Source organism: Argentina anserina, chromosome 6 (genome assembly GCF_933775445.1).
Source record: "Argentina anserina chromosome 6, drPotAnse1.1, whole genome shotgun sequence".
Taxonomy (NCBI): domain Eukaryota; kingdom Viridiplantae; phylum Streptophyta; class Magnoliopsida; order Rosales; family Rosaceae; genus Argentina; species Argentina anserina.
This window is the reverse complement of record NC_065877.1, coordinates 13885328-13902981: the sequence shown is the minus strand read 5'-3', so window position 1 is coordinate 13902981 and position 17654 is coordinate 13885328. Positions and strand designations below refer to the sequence as shown.

General features: G+C 36.6%; 1 protein-coding gene across 5 annotated transcripts; it reads right to left on the bottom strand.

Moving 5' to 3' along the window:
* Window positions 1–4385: 4385 nt before the first annotated feature.
* LOC126799324 (kinesin-like protein KIN-7K, chloroplastic) lies at window positions 4386–16679 on the bottom strand. 5 transcript variants are annotated; one of them, XM_050526508.1, is made up of 24 exons: window positions 16369–16679; window positions 15738–16129; window positions 15550–15647; window positions 15019–15108; window positions 13905–13957; window positions 13666–13731; window positions 13535–13588; window positions 13319–13378; window positions 11998–12076; window positions 11065–11132; window positions 10904–10966; window positions 10716–10820; window positions 10509–10613; window positions 10257–10364; window positions 10034–10180; window positions 9124–9306; window positions 8827–8988; window positions 8211–8441; window positions 6736–6873; window positions 6511–6636; window positions 6299–6349; window positions 5696–5743; window positions 5428–5607; window positions 4386–5287 (listed from the first exon to the last, which is right to left on the bottom strand). In XM_050526508.1, the coding sequence occupies exons 2-24, from the start codon at window positions 15983–15985 to the stop codon at window positions 4727–4729; spliced, it is 3024 nt and encodes a 1007-aa protein (XP_050382465.1). In that variant the 5' UTR covers window positions 15986–16129; window positions 16369–16679; the 3' UTR covers window positions 4386–4726. The 5 variants fall into 5 exon arrangements, with proteins under 5 accessions (XP_050382465.1, XP_050382463.1, XP_050382460.1 ...); XM_050526506.1 differs by having other exon boundaries at window positions 4388–5287; window positions 6736–6876; window positions 15738–16003; window positions 16369–16677; XM_050526503.1 differs by having other exon boundaries at window positions 4389–5287; window positions 6736–6876; window positions 16369–16677.
* Between the last annotated feature and the right edge of the window lie 975 nt (window positions 16680–17654).

Sequence of the window (17654 nt, the reverse complement as noted above, 5' to 3'; positions counted from 1 at the left end):
CAAGTTCACTGAGAATGCAATGTCTGGACAAGTACATTGAGCTAGATAAAGCAAAGCTCCTATAGCATTCAAATATGGATATTCATGACCAAGTATCTCTTCATCGTCATCTTTCGGACGGAATGGATCTTTCTTGGTATTCAGACTTCTTACAACCATGGGAGTTCTGGAAGGGTGCATAACTTTGACCATACAGAATCGCCTGAGTATCTTTTGGACGTATGCAGACTGGTGTACAAGGATTTCACCAACTCTATGCTCAATTTCCAAACCTAAGTAAAACCGAGTCTTTCTCATGTCTTTCATCTCAAATTCTGCTTTCAAGTAGCTTATCGTCTCACCAATCTTATTAAGAGATCAAATTATGTTCATATCATCAACATAGACAACTACTATAGCAAAACCAGAACTATTGTGTTTGATAAACACGCAAGGGAACAATTCATCGTTCTTGTATCCCTTCCCAATCAAGTATTCGCTCAAACGTGTATACCACATTCTACCGGATTTTTTAAGTCCATAAAGTAAGCATTGTAACCTAATGGCATAGGCATTGCGTGGCTTACTTGACTTGGGTACATGAAGTCCATCAAGAACCTTCATGTATATTTCTGTATCTAGATCCCCATAAATATGCACGGTCACCACATCTAACAACTGCATGTCTAGTTTTTCAGATACCACTAGACTTATCAGATATCGAAAGATAATGATATCCATAACCGGAGAATACATCTCCTCATAGTTAACACCAGGATGCTGAGAGAATCCTTGAGCAACAAGTCACACTTTATACCAAAGGACTTTGCCTTTCTCATTCAGCTTGCGAACAAAGACCCATTTATGTCCAACAAGCTTAACATTCGACGGTACTTCAACGACCGGACCGAAAGCTTGCCTTTTATTCAGAGAGTCTAGTTCCGTCTGGATTGATTCCTTCCATTTCGATCAATCTGCTCTTCGTTGACATTTTTCAACCGAGTGCGGTTTCATGTCGTCGTCGTCGATGATTTCCCGAGCGAAAAAATAAGTAAACACATCATCTATCCACATGGAATTCTTATACATGACTTCTAGAGCATTTAACTCGCTCAATGAGATTTCTTTTGTTCTCTGATATCAACAATGAGTCTAATATTGATTCATGGACATAGTTATAATCAGATAATCTCGAAGCTCGGGTTGTCTGAGTCTATGATGAGTGGATCCGTTTCTGCCTTGACTTTAGCTCTTTTTCTTGGCTGTAAGTCAGTAGAACCTTTCGGCCTCCCCCTCTTATTGGGAGGAGCCGAGACCGTCGTTGTGCCTCCACCTAGGGTAGGCTCGGCCAAGCCTTGCCCTGGTATGGCGGCATCTTGCCCGAAGTTCGGGACTTCTAACCTCGCAAGACAGTTTGCGGCAGGTATACTCGATCTCGTCACTTTTGTAATATGCACATAAACCGCGCAAACAAACGTGCATAAATATGAAATGTCATGCTCATATCCAGTTACCAACTAGTACGCACTAACAAGTTGTTTGGCGGTGGGTCTGAAATGAATAAATACAACTGCATGCAAGATTGCATATCCCCAAGCAGTTTTGGACAAGTTACAATGCATAACTAAAGCCCGAGCTATAAGATTTAACCGCTTAATTGTTGCTTCTGCCAATCCATTCTAAAAATGAACGTGAGGTACATGATGTTCAACATCAATCCCGATTAACATGCAATAATCATCAAATGTCTTCGAAGTGAATTCTCCTGCATTATCCAGTCTAATAGACTTAATCGGATGGTCAGGGTGGTGAGCCCTGAGTTTAGTTACTTGAGCAAGAAGCTTCGGAAATGTAGCATTGCGTGTGGACAATAGATCGACATGTTACCAGCATGTCGATGCATCTACCATAACCATAAAGTATCTAAATGGTCCACCTTCTGGATGTATTGGTCCACATATATTACTTTAGATCCTTTATAAGAATAGAATGTTCTGTGTATTATCAACTGTAAAGGAAAGTTTTGCCTGCATCTTTGCAAATGCACAAGCTTTACAAAATGATTTATGGGCATTAGAGATCGCAGAAAAGGCATCGCATAACTCCTTGGGCTCCATCACAGCCTTAGAGGACCGTGGGAAAGCCTTGGCAGGCCAAGAGGCCGAGCCATGGCCGGACATAGGTACCACTGTCATACTAGCATCATTCACAGCGTGTGGGGTTCCCACATGCTTGTTGGTTTTGAAATATGGATGACCGTGTTGAGTTTTTAATATACGAATCATCATATCACGTTCAAGATGATCTAGACGATTATGTCATAGCTTCTAAGTGTCAGAATCACATAAAGACTTGCTAACTGCATTGGATTCAATTGGATGTAGTGTGGTAAAGTACAACCCACTACTAACACGCTCAAACATCTCTCGGGTATGACGATGACGTCCATAACAAGAAGTAACACAGAGATACTCTTTTCCATTAACAACTTTGGTGTTCATGTGATAATCGTTGGCACGAATATCCTTAAAACTTAGCAAGGTTTGGTTCCCCTCTGGTGCATAAAGTGCATCTTTGATTGTTATGGGAGTACCATTAAGGAGCAAAAATTGCACTATACCACGCCCTTGGATCAATTGATCAATCCCAATGAGACAAGTCATATAAGATTTGTAAGGCACAAATTGTGAAACAGTAGAATGAATTCGAGAGAATAACTGTAATTTTATTGATAGAGATAGAGCTTTATATATAGGCATTACATCAAAGATCATGATGAATCAGGGATAAGATAACATTCCTTAACTAGGTAGACTATACTAATTAGGACAAGATACACCAAGTATGTATATGAGATGATTCTCCTATAACAACATTTAAATTTTTGCGTTATTGTCCCTAGTTGTACTTTTTTTTAGGTAAGTGACGAAAAGACTGACTCATTACCCTTAGCGAAAAATTCATTCATTGATAAAAATGAAACCGTACGCAAGGAATAAGGGACTAGACCGAAACCACCTCCGAGGGACACAAGACAACAAGCGGGTCATACTCATAGCATCAGAAAAAATAATAATATAATACTTTATGAATAATTTTTCCAATTAGATTGAGCATATAGTATCTCCCTTGGATCGAGACCCAGTGTGTTTTATTGTGGTTTTCTTTTACTTGTTTTTTTTCTTCTTTGCATTAAACACATGTTTTATTCCTTTTATTATTATATGAGATTCGTTTGATTTTGATCCCTTAATCAATTTAAGCAGACAGTAAAAATGTAAAAAAAAATTAAGAATTTAAGCTCAGTACTATCAATAGTTGTCTTTTCATATTAGGCCACAATTTTAAATTCTCGCCTCAAGCCTCTTAAGTTTCAAGACCGGTCCTAGCGTGTAAGATACTTGAAGCAACTTTAGTTATCCAGAATAATTTATATCCATGGCCCATCGGGTTATGCATGTATATGATTCTCTAAATTAGTTCATGTGAAGATGTACGTTGTGCACCGAATATACTTTATGGTTAAGTATAGTTAAATTCTATGGGTAGAGACTGTTAAGCTGAGTAGGCTGCCACTTGTCGAATTTTAATAAGGGGATAGGGAAATAAGGACATATGATTTTTTGTCCTTCCCTTAATTTTCTAGTTTGTTGTCCTTATATATAACATTCTAAGATAGACCTTCAATTCCTGATTTGTTGTGGCACATTGTTTTTGATAAGATAACAATCTAGGTTCTAATTCGAGCATGATATTTATGATTTTTTCTTTCTTTCTTTTTCTTGGATTCAAATCAAAATGACTATGTTCAATATTCACTCAGTCTAACTGAAAAGTTATAAATCAGATCATGTTGATGTTTCAATCAGAAAGGACAAATGAGAACAAGTGATAGTGTAACTTAACAATCCACATAGCTGAGGATATTGTCCACTTTGAGCCCGCCCACTAGCCTGTACAATTTTGTTTTCAAGGTTACACCCTGAAACACATTTACTATGAGAAACTGAACCTGATCGTATAAATACAACTTACGCTCTCCACCGGATGCCGTGACACACCTGCCTGTTAATTTCCTAGCCAGACATCATAAATAGGCCCAGCTAGGGTAGTACCCTCATTACAATGATCCGTTATATAAAAGCAGGAAATAACCTCACCCTCGTTAGTCATTACAATGTCTAATTGTCGGTACGCAGCAGAATGCTTTCAAAATCTTCATTACTATTTAGGTTTGGATCCCGGCACTGGAAATTCTTCATTACCAATTCAGGTTTCTAAAATTTTATAATTTTGGTTTTATATCCCATCTCTAATTCTCTATCAATGATATATAGCTTCAAACCTTCAATTGTCTTATATTCTGGTCAATCTGGTGTAGCACAATGCTTTAGACTAGACTACCACGATGACCTTAGGCCTTCAATTTGCATCAAATCTAGTGTAACAATGCTTGGGGCCAGATTACAATTTAGGTCTGATAACTCTGAGTCCTCCCTAGGCTGCATTGTAAATGGCAACACATGCGAAACTAAACCTGGAAACCAGATTAGGACAACACATTTGAATCAGCACTGAGAAAGAAAAAAAAATCCTACTTGATTATAAACAAACAAGAAAACCGTTCCAGAGAACGAAAGGAGAAGAGCCTAATTTTGTATTATACACAGAACCCTCGCAAGACAACACACATCTTTACACCTCTCTCACAAACCAATCTTCAAGGTTTATTCTTGTTGAACCCCTACTACCATCCCCCCAAGCCATCAGTTAGTCTAGTCTCTCTTGTTGAATCAGAAGAATCAGTTTCAGCTCCATGAGATTTTTTCAATTTTGCCACAAGAACCCACATGTTAGCTAGTTCGTTTTCCAAGTATGTTTCTCTTTGCTTGGATTCCTCAACCCTTGTTTGAAGCTCAGCCTCTGCTCTATCCTTCTCCGTAAGAGCAGCCTCATAGGAAAGCTCTCTTTCCTTACTTATGGCTAGTTCTCTCTTCATGTCTGAGATAGCCCCACTGTGGTCATTCTGCTTGATGTGACTCTCTCTACGACCATTCCGAAGTGTGCTACCACTTCGACGCTGGGTGGGTGAATTCTTAGATGCCGCCAGCTCAGCAGCTAGTCTCTCGTTATGGTTCATAAGTTTGGCTACTTCCTCAGATAATGCCTTGAGCTCAACAGCAGCAGCTGAGGCTAAACCTTTGGCATATGAACTTTCCTCCACCAGTTTCTGGTTCCGAAGTTCTAGCTGTTCTTTTGACTCCGTCATTTCGGCCACCTTATGCTTCAATTCTTCAATCTCAAACGCCTATTTAAAGGGAAAGAATAGGTCAGTATGTAATTAAGACTTGACATATTTGAAAGTAGATTGTGCATGTATCAACACACGCACACACACATTATGTTGGGAAACGTTTGTTCAGTCAGACACCACAAGAGGAGAAAAACCTGTTTATCTGTAAGGAAAACTTCATTTGTGTGATTCAACACTCCATTCTCTTCCTCATGCAAGCTTCTTGAGTCAGATTGTGAACCAATTATCGGACCCGAATTTCTAAATTCCATTGCCTCAGAGAGATGCTGCTTCATGGAGGCAACTGCTTCCTGCAATTCTTTGCATTCCTGGATCTGATTTCGAACATAAAGTCATATGTCGCCCTAAACTGTGAAGTCTCCTTTCAATATGAAATTATAAGAAAAACTTTAGTTCATGTACCTTTTGTTCTAGCTGCTCTTGAATAATACGATTATCAGCAGCTTTAACCTGGAATGAAAATAATGATACAACATTCAACATTGAAACTATAGGAGTAAACAAGACTTCCTTTAACTTTTGCATTTCTTTGAATTTTTTTTAATTGCAATTAATGATATTCCAAAACCATGTAAATTGGAAACTGAAAGTAACACAACCAGAGATATTGAAAGTGAGCCAAAGACCAGTTATCAATGGATCCTCCAGATGTGCCATAGGATCAAATGACACGATTCCTCAGGGCAATTGGATAAATTTTAGAAAAAGCATAGGATCAAATGACACGATTCCTCAGGGCAATTGGATAAATTTTAGAAAAAGGAAAAAAAAATGTAACAACAATAATAATCATACTTCATACAATCAAAATCAACATAGGTCGGACGATCATTGACTATTTATATCCATTCGGTCCATCATTATTTCAATAAAAACCAAATTTTGAACATGGTTTGTTATCCTACCAAAATACGAAAGTGATTTTCTACTTAGCCTATGATCTAAGAAACTACAATTATGCAATTTATTTTAGTTCATTTAGACCAAAATGTAAGTATTTATCACCTCAAGCTCGAATGACTTCTCATTCAATTGCGCTACCACTTCAGCAATAGACTGCAGATATAAACCACACATTAAGTTGAATTAAATGAAAACAGAACACTCCTCAGTAAGAGCAGGACTGTGAACCACAAAAAGTTTGGTTGTACTCCAACACCGAAGTTTATTTCTTGGAATAGCAGTATAAAATGCATGATAAGGAAATCAACACTTACTTGGGATATTTCCATTTGATCCAATTTGGTGGGTGAAACAATCAACAAATCGGCCATTTTCTTTTCCAGCAGAGCTATTTGTTCATTTTTCGCCTTGATTTCATCTTTTAAGTTTTGCATCTCCATCTTTATTACAGAACCATGAAATCAGCAACATTTTTCGGGGATCAAATGAATATTAACAAATATTTACAGAGCCAGATCGTAAGGAAGTAAGACAATTACATTCAATGTGTCCTGTGGGTTTCTTAATGCCTCCTCAGACAAACGCTTCAGTGCTCTTGAATGCAGTGCTACCTCTCCAGACAAGACTTTTTGCTGCTCTCTTAATAGATCAATCTGATCAATTGATTTTATGCTTGTCTGCTGATATAATTAAGAAACAGAAAATAAACATACTTGAAATATCGATATTTAATTGGGACTTTACATAAGATATCTATGTGTACTTTGAACATCAAATTTTACTGGAAGGAAATTTGATACTTGCAGAAAACGAAATCCTTTGGGATGTAATACTATGAATTGCCAAGCACATTATGCTGAGAAATCACCTCGTATTCTCAATATTTATTTATGTTCTACAGTCCTAGCAATTTTACATGGCAACACAACTTGAGAACACACACACTCTACATTACAAAACTCTTTTTCATTATTGGCAAAAATATCAATTTGCACCCCAAACTTGCAATTGAGTCGTTAACTTGGTTAAAATTGCCGATTTGCACTCCCTCTGTTAAATTTAATGTTTTCCATCCAATTTAAGTCACATGCCATGCAATGTGAGGGGTAGTCTTGTCATTATATATTTATTCATTTTTAATAATGAAATAAATTAATAAAATTACTTAAGAGGAAGACTAGGTTTTTATTTTTCGAAACATGTTATTAATTTATATATTTATTAATTTACGTGACATGACATGTTACAAGATATTAGAAAAATATAGATAAAGATATAATAACATAAAAATTAAAAATAAATGTGTACATATATAATTATATACACAACACACGATATTTGAAATGGGTGGTTATGTAGAATATATAATTCAAAGTATGGTTGAATATAAAAAAAAAGATGTAAATAGAATATGATTAAAAAAATAATCCTCCTTTTAAAGAATTTTTTTTAAAACATAAAATGATAGCATTATCCCTCATGGGCATGGCATGTGTTGCAAAATTGGATGGAAACATGAGGGGATGCAAATCGGCAATTTTTAATTTTTTACCAAGTTTAGGAGGTATATTGACACAATTGCAAGTATAGTGTGTAAATTTACAATTTCAGCTAAGTTTAGGGTATTTTGGCAATTTTGCCTTCATTATTTGCCAATCAACTAACATCTCTAGTTTCCATGTGGCTTTAATTTTCACTCTCCTGAACTCTAACTATATCAAGATTATTGTCCTCTTTCACCTGCCCATGGAATGAGAATGTCAAGGAGAGAGTTAGTTGACTGCCAAGAGTTCCTAAATTTTATTCTAAAGCAGGAAGTATACTACCAGTTTGGCAGAAGCATCCACCCTACCAAACATATGGGGCAACTCCAGTATCAAATATTCCTCTTATGCACATTCCATATGAATGATCAGGCATAACAAAATATAATTTTGTCAAACAAAATATAATTTTGTCAAACAAAATATAAATTTTATATTACAGTATCACTTCAGGAAAAGGAATGACATACCGTAGGTGTCTCTTGTCCCTGAAATTTCTCCTGAAGTACCTCTCTATTGTCAATAGCATCAGTCAAAAGATCAGCAGACGGAGAGCTGTCAGTAAGTAGAGAATGGGAAAGTCTCGATTCTGCATGAAAATTACTGTTTTCTGCCTGAGGTGTTGATGGTGTACTAGTAGATTTCATTCCACTGGATTTATCACTAGTGCTTGTCAATGTCCCACCACCACTATCACGTTTCTGATCGGAAAATGAAAAACACAATATAAGTGTATAGAGAATATAAAAATGAAAAGTCTGATGCAGTGATTATCTATGGCTGTCGACCTCAACATGGCCTTAGTATAATCTCTACAGAAACTACTTCATGCATCAGGCAGAAGGTTAAGAAAGTACTGGAAACCCAGATACCAAATTCCTTGTTATACAATAATTTCATAATTCACAGTACTACAACTTTATGCTTCCTCAGTTACCATATATTCTCATGTGGACAAAGAATGCAGATTAGACAAGATTCACGTCACACTGAATATAATTGTTGACACAAGAATTCCATGTTTGTTGTTCTAATAATCAACCTCAAGATAGGAACACAAACTTCTTGCAACCATATGTGACATACCCGTAGCTTTAACCAGTTTAACAGTCCATGCTTCCGAGTTTTCTTCTCGTCCTTCAGCGTATCATCAGTAATTTCAGTATTCCCCACAAGAGGACGAACAAACAAGTCAATGTTTTCATCCTCTAAAATCAAGTCCCGCCTTTTGTATGGTAGATATGCAAGCTGACACAATTAGAATAATAATATAAACAAGCAGAGGGAATAATTTAAAGTCCTAAAAAGACAACAGAAAAGGAAAAAATGAAAGCAACTATGTAGTCATCAGCAGACAGAAGTCTTGACGGAATACAGTCCAACCTCTTCTTCCCCAAAGGAATGTCTTCTTCTAAGACTAGATCGCTGAGGAAACCTTGATGGCTGTGTCGCTTTTGTAGAGACCAAAATCAACTTTGTCAACCTTTGAATTCTTCCTAACAAAGCAGCTTTCGCTTCTTCCTCTTGTTCCAATCTTGATTGCAATTTGGATTTGCCATCTTCTAACTTTACACATTACATCACAGCAAAATATGGTTCATGTCACACAACATTGACATTTTAGAAATATACCATGCATGAATTAAACAGCTTAACTAGAAATAATTCTGCATAGATATGATGCAGATACAGTTGCATTTTAGAAATATGCCGGAAGAATCACTCCCTTCATAAAGGTAGGCTTCAAGAGACATTTACAATAGACTCAACAATGTGGGAAACTAACAACATTAATTGGGTGAACTTCAAAAGAGTCTAACCACATTTGATAGATAGGGTTGATCTTCTTACATGCTCAAATATCAGTACTCTGATGTGTTGGTAATATAATGACCGTTTGTTGTCATTAAAAGTTAAAATCTAACAGTTGAAATGGATGTCAACATGGCCAAGTATCAAAACTCTTGGCGTAGAAGAACTTTTATTGATAAGAGTAGCATTACTCTAGTTTTCTGTGTGGATTACAAACCTTTCCAACACGGTTGGTGAATACAATAGCTTTTACTAAACCGAATTCAGCATCAATTGCGCGGAAACTTGGGAGTTTTGATATCTACAGATGTTTCATTCTAGCTTAAAATTCATCTACAATGGACCCAACATGGAAATTAAGTAAACTCAAAACCATTTTGATGTGTACTGATGATTTAGCATTTTGAGCTGTAGGAGCAGAACATCAGAATTGTGGCAGTCAATAACCCGAAATCAACCCAGTAGAGGAATTGAAATGCACCTTTTGTTTTAATAGCAGAATATCATTTTCGCTAGCATCTTTTAGTTGAGGAACTGTAACAATACCCTTCTTCAACTGTTCTAACTCTTCCTTTAGATTACGAATCTCATTTTGATATTTCTTGATAAGTGACTTCTCATCAATAATCTGCAGGTTCAATAATATTATGTCAGATAAGAAACTTCTGACAACGGCAAAAATATTAATCACCAGTTCAACATACCTTATTTTGTGCTGCTTGAATTTCAATATGCTTAGCCCGGTGCGCAAACTTCAATGTATTATGTGTCTCTTCTGAACTGCTTGATGAAGGAGTAACAGTGCAGATGAGCTGTAATTGAGGACAATAAATATAAATTAATCAACTAATACAAAACTTTCTTTGCAAGTAACATGAGGGTTCTTTGCAACTTATATAAAACTTGAGATAATAATAAATGACATGGAGATTCTATATAGATAGGAAGAACCATACAGAGACACGCCCATGACCACTTAACGAAGACTGAAGAAGTCGCGTCAGTTTAGAATCCCTGTATGGTATATGAGCAGCCCTCCCATCCGTCAACTTTGATATAACCTGCATGACAGAAATTAATGTTCCAGAGTTAGTACATCTTGCACAAGGACAGTCTAACACAGTTTTGAACTTATTGACTCAAAACAACACTCGGTGCCTCACAGTTCCTAGAGTTAGCAGACTCTTATTAATGTAGGATCCTTCTTTTCGTCTGACACCAGTGGTTTCTGCTTTCGAGCTCTCCGAACCAGCGAGATCAATGAGGTTCTGCACATATAACAGAAAGATAGTTTGCAAGTTGAACTGAAAGTGAATGATACAAGTATGAGTCCTCAGTTTTGAATACTTACCAACTGTGATAGATTTACAGCTTCACCTTCACTATTTTCCCCACACGGGCTACTCTCGATTGTCTGATTTCATGCCCATACAAGCATAAGAAAGGCCATCAAAATTAGAAATTAAAGCGGTAAAAAAAGAAAAACATGATGTATGAGGATAGAGAAATTACCAGCGTAAATATAGTATGGCTCCTGCTACTGAGTAAATTGAAATTTGTTGATCCAACATGCCTGTGCTCTGTTTTGTAGCAACGATTAAGACTCGATCAGAAAGTGAATGAACATTTCATGGAAACAACACAGGGATGAAAAAGATTGAAACTTAAAAATTACACACCCATATCCATTTAGTCAACTGAACAAAAAAAAAGTTCATTAAAACAACTCTATCCTAATCATATTATTTAGTTTTATCTGTACTGCTATATCTAAATTAACATCCAATCTAAAAAAAAAAAAAAATTTGAAGACAGTGAGCCTTGGACGATGGTATGATGACCACATTGGCAACCTACATGTTAGTAGGCTAATAACAGAAGATGATTTTGAAATACATCCATCTAAACCTCCGAAACATGCAAAGACTAACTGCAAGTATCAATGATGTATATTGTGTTAGGTTGGCAACATAAAACAAAAGTACATTGTTTTCAACCATTTCTACCACACTATGAATTCACTTAATTGTTTCCAGGTGCAATCATCTTTTGTTTATTGAATATGTTTTCTTTGAATATCATCATGATCTTATACATTCCATACAATTCTTAGGAACATATACTCCTCCCTTCTCATCACCCTTTGGTGAGAAGGCTGTAACCTTTTGAAATTAAATATCTTCTCCCTCTGCAATTCATTTATGTTTTGTCTAGTTGTATACATTGTCTTATCTTCCGTACCTCCATCCTTCTGCCTTCAAGAATCAGCTATTTAAAGATAAGGTGAGGTACTTTACTTACATACTTTCACACATTAAAGGGTGCACAAACATTAAAACTGGCTCTCAGAGAAAGGAAGTAAGGAACAATGGAAATAAAAATAATTTTAGAAAATAGTCACAAATCACTCAGCAGAGTCACAAAATGTAATTTATGTTCTTTTACCTTCTCCAGCTGCTATAAGTGACAGGGTATGAGCTGGAGATAGTACTACTTCATCCTTTATTCCTTCAACAAAAGTGCCCTACATCAATCAATTTAGCTATAAGATAAACAGTAACATCTGGAAGTGAGCTTAGATAATCTTATGCTGGGAATCTAACAGACTCAATTCAGAAGTAATGACACATGTGTCATGGCGTCTTCAGCCATTAGAATTGTCGATAAGTGTACGAGATACCCATGTATGTGTACAATTGGAGAAAGTTGGTTCCAATCATTAATGAGAAAACCCCATTGCACTTGCAATACGATACCTAGTATGCTTCAAAAACTTTTACAACTAGAAGGTAAATAATTTTCTGTGAAAATCAACCTTCAACACAACCACTGCACAAAACATGGTTGTATAATTTTGTTCAGTGAATCAGCAAAGTTTTCAAATTTTTGTGCAGCGCAACTAGTTTCTCACCTACACAATTCTTTTTGTTAAGGCAAGCTTAAGCCATGGCCATGGTTCTACGCAACTTTTTCACTTTTACCTAGTCATAGCAACTTCTACAAATACATCTAGGTAAAAAATGATTCTATCAGTAAACTAACTTATGTTAATTTAAGGAATTGGGAAGAGCTGGCAAACTTTACATTAATTTAAACAGAAGAGTGATAAAGGAAAAAACAGCATGCCATTTCTTGTGAGATTGAAGATTGAAGAAAACACGTACAATCTTACCAGAAGAATTTAAAGGTCCAGTGGACTATAAACAAGGAAGGTAATAATACACAACTAATGAGAGCCTTTAAACTAAATTTAATACAAAGAAGCGGGTACACTGAAAAGCTTCTACATCCTCAATCTTCACCAGCTTCAAAAATGAACTTATCTGGGGGACATTTTTGCTTTTTCAGAGGAAATAAAGATTTTATTGACAATGGATGGAACAGAAAAACACGCATGGATAGTAAATCTTCAGCCTAGGGCTGGGAACAAAAGTGAAAAAGTAAGAGAAAACAACACATAGACTAACAAGAGAAGCCAAAAATTTAGCCTCACTATACAATAGCTAACACATGAGACATTCTAGAACTCTAGACAAATAGAAAGTCATTAAAAAAGCCATAATGCACACCAGTAATGCACTCAAACCCAAAGCCCATCATTCCCACACCCTGTTATTCCTCATATTTCATCTTCAACTCACCATGGATATCATTTTATCATTCATGTGACAGGAGCATTTAGAATACAATAAACTGTTTTATCATACTTAGAATGGTAATGTATGAAGATGATCACGTCAAAACAAAGATCAGATGAAGAAAGCACCTGGGGATCCTCTCTAATTCGTAAATTCTGTCCTGCTGGATTCAACAAGTCATTAACAACCTGGAATGAAACAAATCTTAAAGGATAGTAAAGTAAACTAAAAGGTGCAACCAAATCTAGTAACGTTGAGCATGAATTGGTCTCCGACTACCAACATTCATATTATCAAATCTATCATGATAAACTAGAAGGAAATGAGAAGGCAATGAATCTTACCTCATTATAGATCTCTAAGTATGACACACGAAGAAGATACTCTCGGTTTGGAGTCTGAAAAGGAGAAAAACTGTGATGATTAACTTATCTGTGGAGAAAAGTTACAAGAAATACTATTGCTTAGAAAGTACCTCTTGGATGATGCTAAACGCGTCTTTCACAGCCAGTGGTATAATTCCAGGCGACCTTTGATCACCCTGAATTAATAGGGCATACAAAATCACATCAATAATTGTCTATGATCCCACCATATTAGGATCTAAACTGCAGAGCATATTACTTTAAAGAGAAATAATGAACAGAAAAGCTCGATGCAGATTATCCATTATTACTATGTATAAGAAGATGAGCATTAACATTTGTCACTCACATGCATTGTGTGGGTTTTCCCACTGCTGGTGACCCCATAAGCAAAAATTGTACCTGTCATGAAAGAAAACTTTTAGACTAAATAACAATAGATGAATTAAATCCTTTGGGCAACTTAAATATAGCCAAACACCAATAATGATAGTAATTACTCCAATGTGTATTGCAATATGCCAATAGCTTAAATTGGTAGAGCAATTAGCCTTTGCTTATTTAAACAACCTAAATGCCTAGGTTACTCTGTCGTTAGCAGTTTGTCAGTCTTAATGGGAAAACATTGGTTGCATAGGAACAAAAGCTACTGGGTAGAACCGAGAAGCTGTACTAGATCCTTACAGGTTAAAGTCAAATTTACAACGGGAAGGATTGGTAAGCTTATGGTTTCTAGGGTCCAACCAAAACTAATAGTTTCAGAATTTCCGTGTGGAACAAACCATCAAGTCCCTAGACGTTCTACCCCTCATTTTCTATTCACCCATTGCAACTATTAAAAAAGCAACTGACCATTGGAAATGCATTCTCACATTCCAACATTGGTCAGCAAGGTCGTGGGATTGAAGCTGGAAGCCCTCACGATTGTGTTGAGCAAGAGGTAAAGATCCTCATATGAAATAAACTAGGTGTGGATAAAACAGGTGCACAGTTGAGTAGAAATTTAAGGCTTCATGTGTGTAGCCATGTAGGGGTTATATGACTTCTGTCACATCCTCCAAATTTAATCCAGACATAGTTTGTGAAAATATATAGGTGATTATAAATGTAAAGTTCAAATGGTTTCATGAATGATTTAATGTTTAGGTGTTCTGATTAATTTAAGAATTTAGGTAAAAGAAAATAAAAATAATAAAAAACAAAAACCTCGCCATTCAACCAGCAAGAAAAGAACATAGGATACAATCTATATAAAATACAGTCATTTATAACTGCAGTACTGCCATTTAGGTGTTAACTGTTGGCACCATTTTGAATCAAACATTATTAGATCAGGTTTGGAACAAGCCATTCAATTATATCAGACATCATCTCTATGACATATAAGTAATTTAACCATACTAAAAACAATGCAGAAATTGAAGTTGATCAGAGTCAATTAATGCAAAGTTTAGGTTCTTTACCGTTGACTCCTTCCATAGCGCCACTAACTACATGCTGAGCAGCAACATCATAGACATGGCGTGTTGTGGTTGTAGGGCCAAACACCCGATCTAGTGACACAGAAGAAAGAGATAAGTGAGACAGAAAAATCATGAAAAAATTTGAAGGTAAGACTATTCTGCATATACTTTTGATCTACAGAAGAACTGCGCAGTGAGTTATTTGCTAGTAAACGCCTTTATGATATAGACTAGAACACTGCTTTACTGTCAAATTATTCTGTAGTTCTGTAGTAAGGGCATGCTTCCTATAAATGGAAAGCTGAAGCAATTTTCACATACCCAGTTAAGTGAGTTAACAGCATAGAAGGATCATTCAACTCATAATTGGAGCTTAAATGAAACTAAACACACAAGTACATGTATACATTGCCCAAATCTTTCTCAAACACATAATTTAAACAGATTAAAACCTCCATATTATTAAGCTTTTTACTTCTTTCTCCTCCAGATGAATTGGAAAATATAAGTACAAGAGAGGAGATAGTTTACCGTATGCATAAGCTATTGACGGATTGTGCTCATTCCGCAGAATAGTATCTCCATCTGCATACCATGCAATTTCTTCTCCTTGACGAATTTCCCTCGGACTACACCAAAATATAGACAAAACAGTCACATTGTTGAGTATTCACAAGACCTTACAAGTGAAAAACAACTCAGTGTGCAATGAAACGCACCTGAGTGGACGAAAGCGGACCGTCACAGTGACATTTTCTTTGGACCTCTCCGCATCCGGCGCCACATTCTCTGAGTAAAAGTACTGCGGTTTACTTCGAGCCGAAGAGGATGCAGGAGAGCTCTGACCTTCAACAGAAGTTTCCAAATACTGTTTCGAAGACGATGTAGTGGAAGACGAAGGAGAATTAGCAGCTCTTGAACTGCCAGAACCTAATTTCTTCGGCCGTGATCCATGCTTTGATGCCATTACCACTTGAGACTAATCCTTCAGCACAACGATAACAAAACTCCACCTCAGCATCAACCAGAAACACTTTCAACTTCTGAGCGAGGGTTTTAGGCTTCTTTGCTCAAAAATCAAATGCAGCAAAACACACTCACCTATTTTTCGCTAGCAAAAAAAAGAAAACATGATGTTCAACACTAATCCTACCTCACAATCTGCACAGCCATTATTAATCTCAAAATTACAAGCTACTCTGCTCTACCTATATTCTCAGAATGCAGAAAACTAGCTACAGATTACAGCAAGCTAAGCCTTCCAAATCAATTGCTACGATAACGAAGCACATACAAATATAGCTTCAATTTCGGAACCAAAACAACGCCAGTAACGAAAAACGAAGGTACCTGCGGTCAGAATGGGAGGAACATTGAGCGGAGCAACGCGCGGGGAGAAGCGAGCTGATCTTATCGGAAATGAGAGACGGACGGATCTGAGAGACGCACCGGCGAGTACTCAAGTGAAGGAAAGAGAGAGATATCTGAGCTTTCCTCTCTGTCTCTTTTTTTTGGGGGTAATGAAATGAATTCAATTCAGCTTTTGTCGCTTGGCTTGGACTTCATCTAAAGCAAACAGCATTTCTCAATCCAACTTTTTCAGAGTGAGAAAGGCTCCTCTGCTCTGCTCTGCTCTGCTCTCTCTCTCTCTCATAATCTCATGTGTATTACTGTATTAGTTAGTAGTTACACAGAAGCTTGTAGAGAGAGAGGAAAGAAGAAAGTGGTTAGAGGTAGAGAGAGAAAGCGAATTTGGTACAGTAGCTGTAGCTGAGTGGGTAAAAAGGCTGGCTGGAATGGTGGGGTTCTGTATTCCTTTTTTTTCTGTTTTTTTTAGGGGTAACAACTAGCGAGCGAGGGCCAAAGGGGTCAAAGGGCTCACAGAGTCACAGGAGTCGTGTGCCCAGCGACGCTGACTCACGGCCCCATGGGAGTTTGGGTACCAAGTGCAAATTAAAATCCTGTACTTTCCGATTGCGTGAAAAATATTTCACTAGGATAGGAAAATTGGAAAATGACAACCCCACATACTCGCACAGGGGGAGGAAGGGGCTTTTGATTTTTCAGTGTTTCAAGTCCAATGAGAGGGACATGCTCTTCTAAACAATAAAAAAATGGGGGACATGATTCGTTATAGACTTATAGTATTAGATGAAAAATAAGAATAAATAAATTTTTATATTTTCGATTTAGCGTGACTGCGTGAGTGGTGCTAGACTCGCTACCCAAGTTTCTTTATTTTTGAATAAAATGAGTCTCAGACGATCTAGTTTTTTTTTTTTGTTATTTTGAATGCCAAAATGTTAATTCTTTCGGTATGTTCTTTGGCACGAATTTTTCTGCATTAGCCATACTCTCTTGTTAGCATTTGTGTTCTGTGAATGTAATTGTCCTTTTTAATGAATGATTTGTTTCATTAGCAAGTTTGAGCTATTGGTGTTCCGATTAATGATTGTCAATGTTTTGTTTTTGAGTGATTTATGAAATAATATCAAGTATATGAGTGATTTATTTTATTTGATATGGTGGCTAGAGTGAGATTGTGACAATAGGATAATGACTCACTTCCTACGTACCAAATAATAGACCAGTAAATTTACATTATTTAGTAGTGCAATCAAATAAGAGAAGCCTTG

Bases quoted from the DNA above. Each gene is read 5' to 3' on its own strand.
- LOC126799324 (XM_050526506.1), bottom strand. From the start codon at position 15,985: ATGGCATCAAAGCATGGATCACGGCCGAAGAAATTAGGTTCTGGCAGT. The intron at 10,614-10,715 runs GTGAGGCACCGA...TCTGTCATGCAG, and splicing joins GTCTGCTAACTCTAGGAACT to GTTATATCAAAGTTGACGGA. The intron at 5,744-6,298 runs GTGATAAATACT...TTTTCATTCCAG, and splicing joins AGAAGTCATTCGAGCTTGAG to GTTAAAGCTGCTGATAATCG.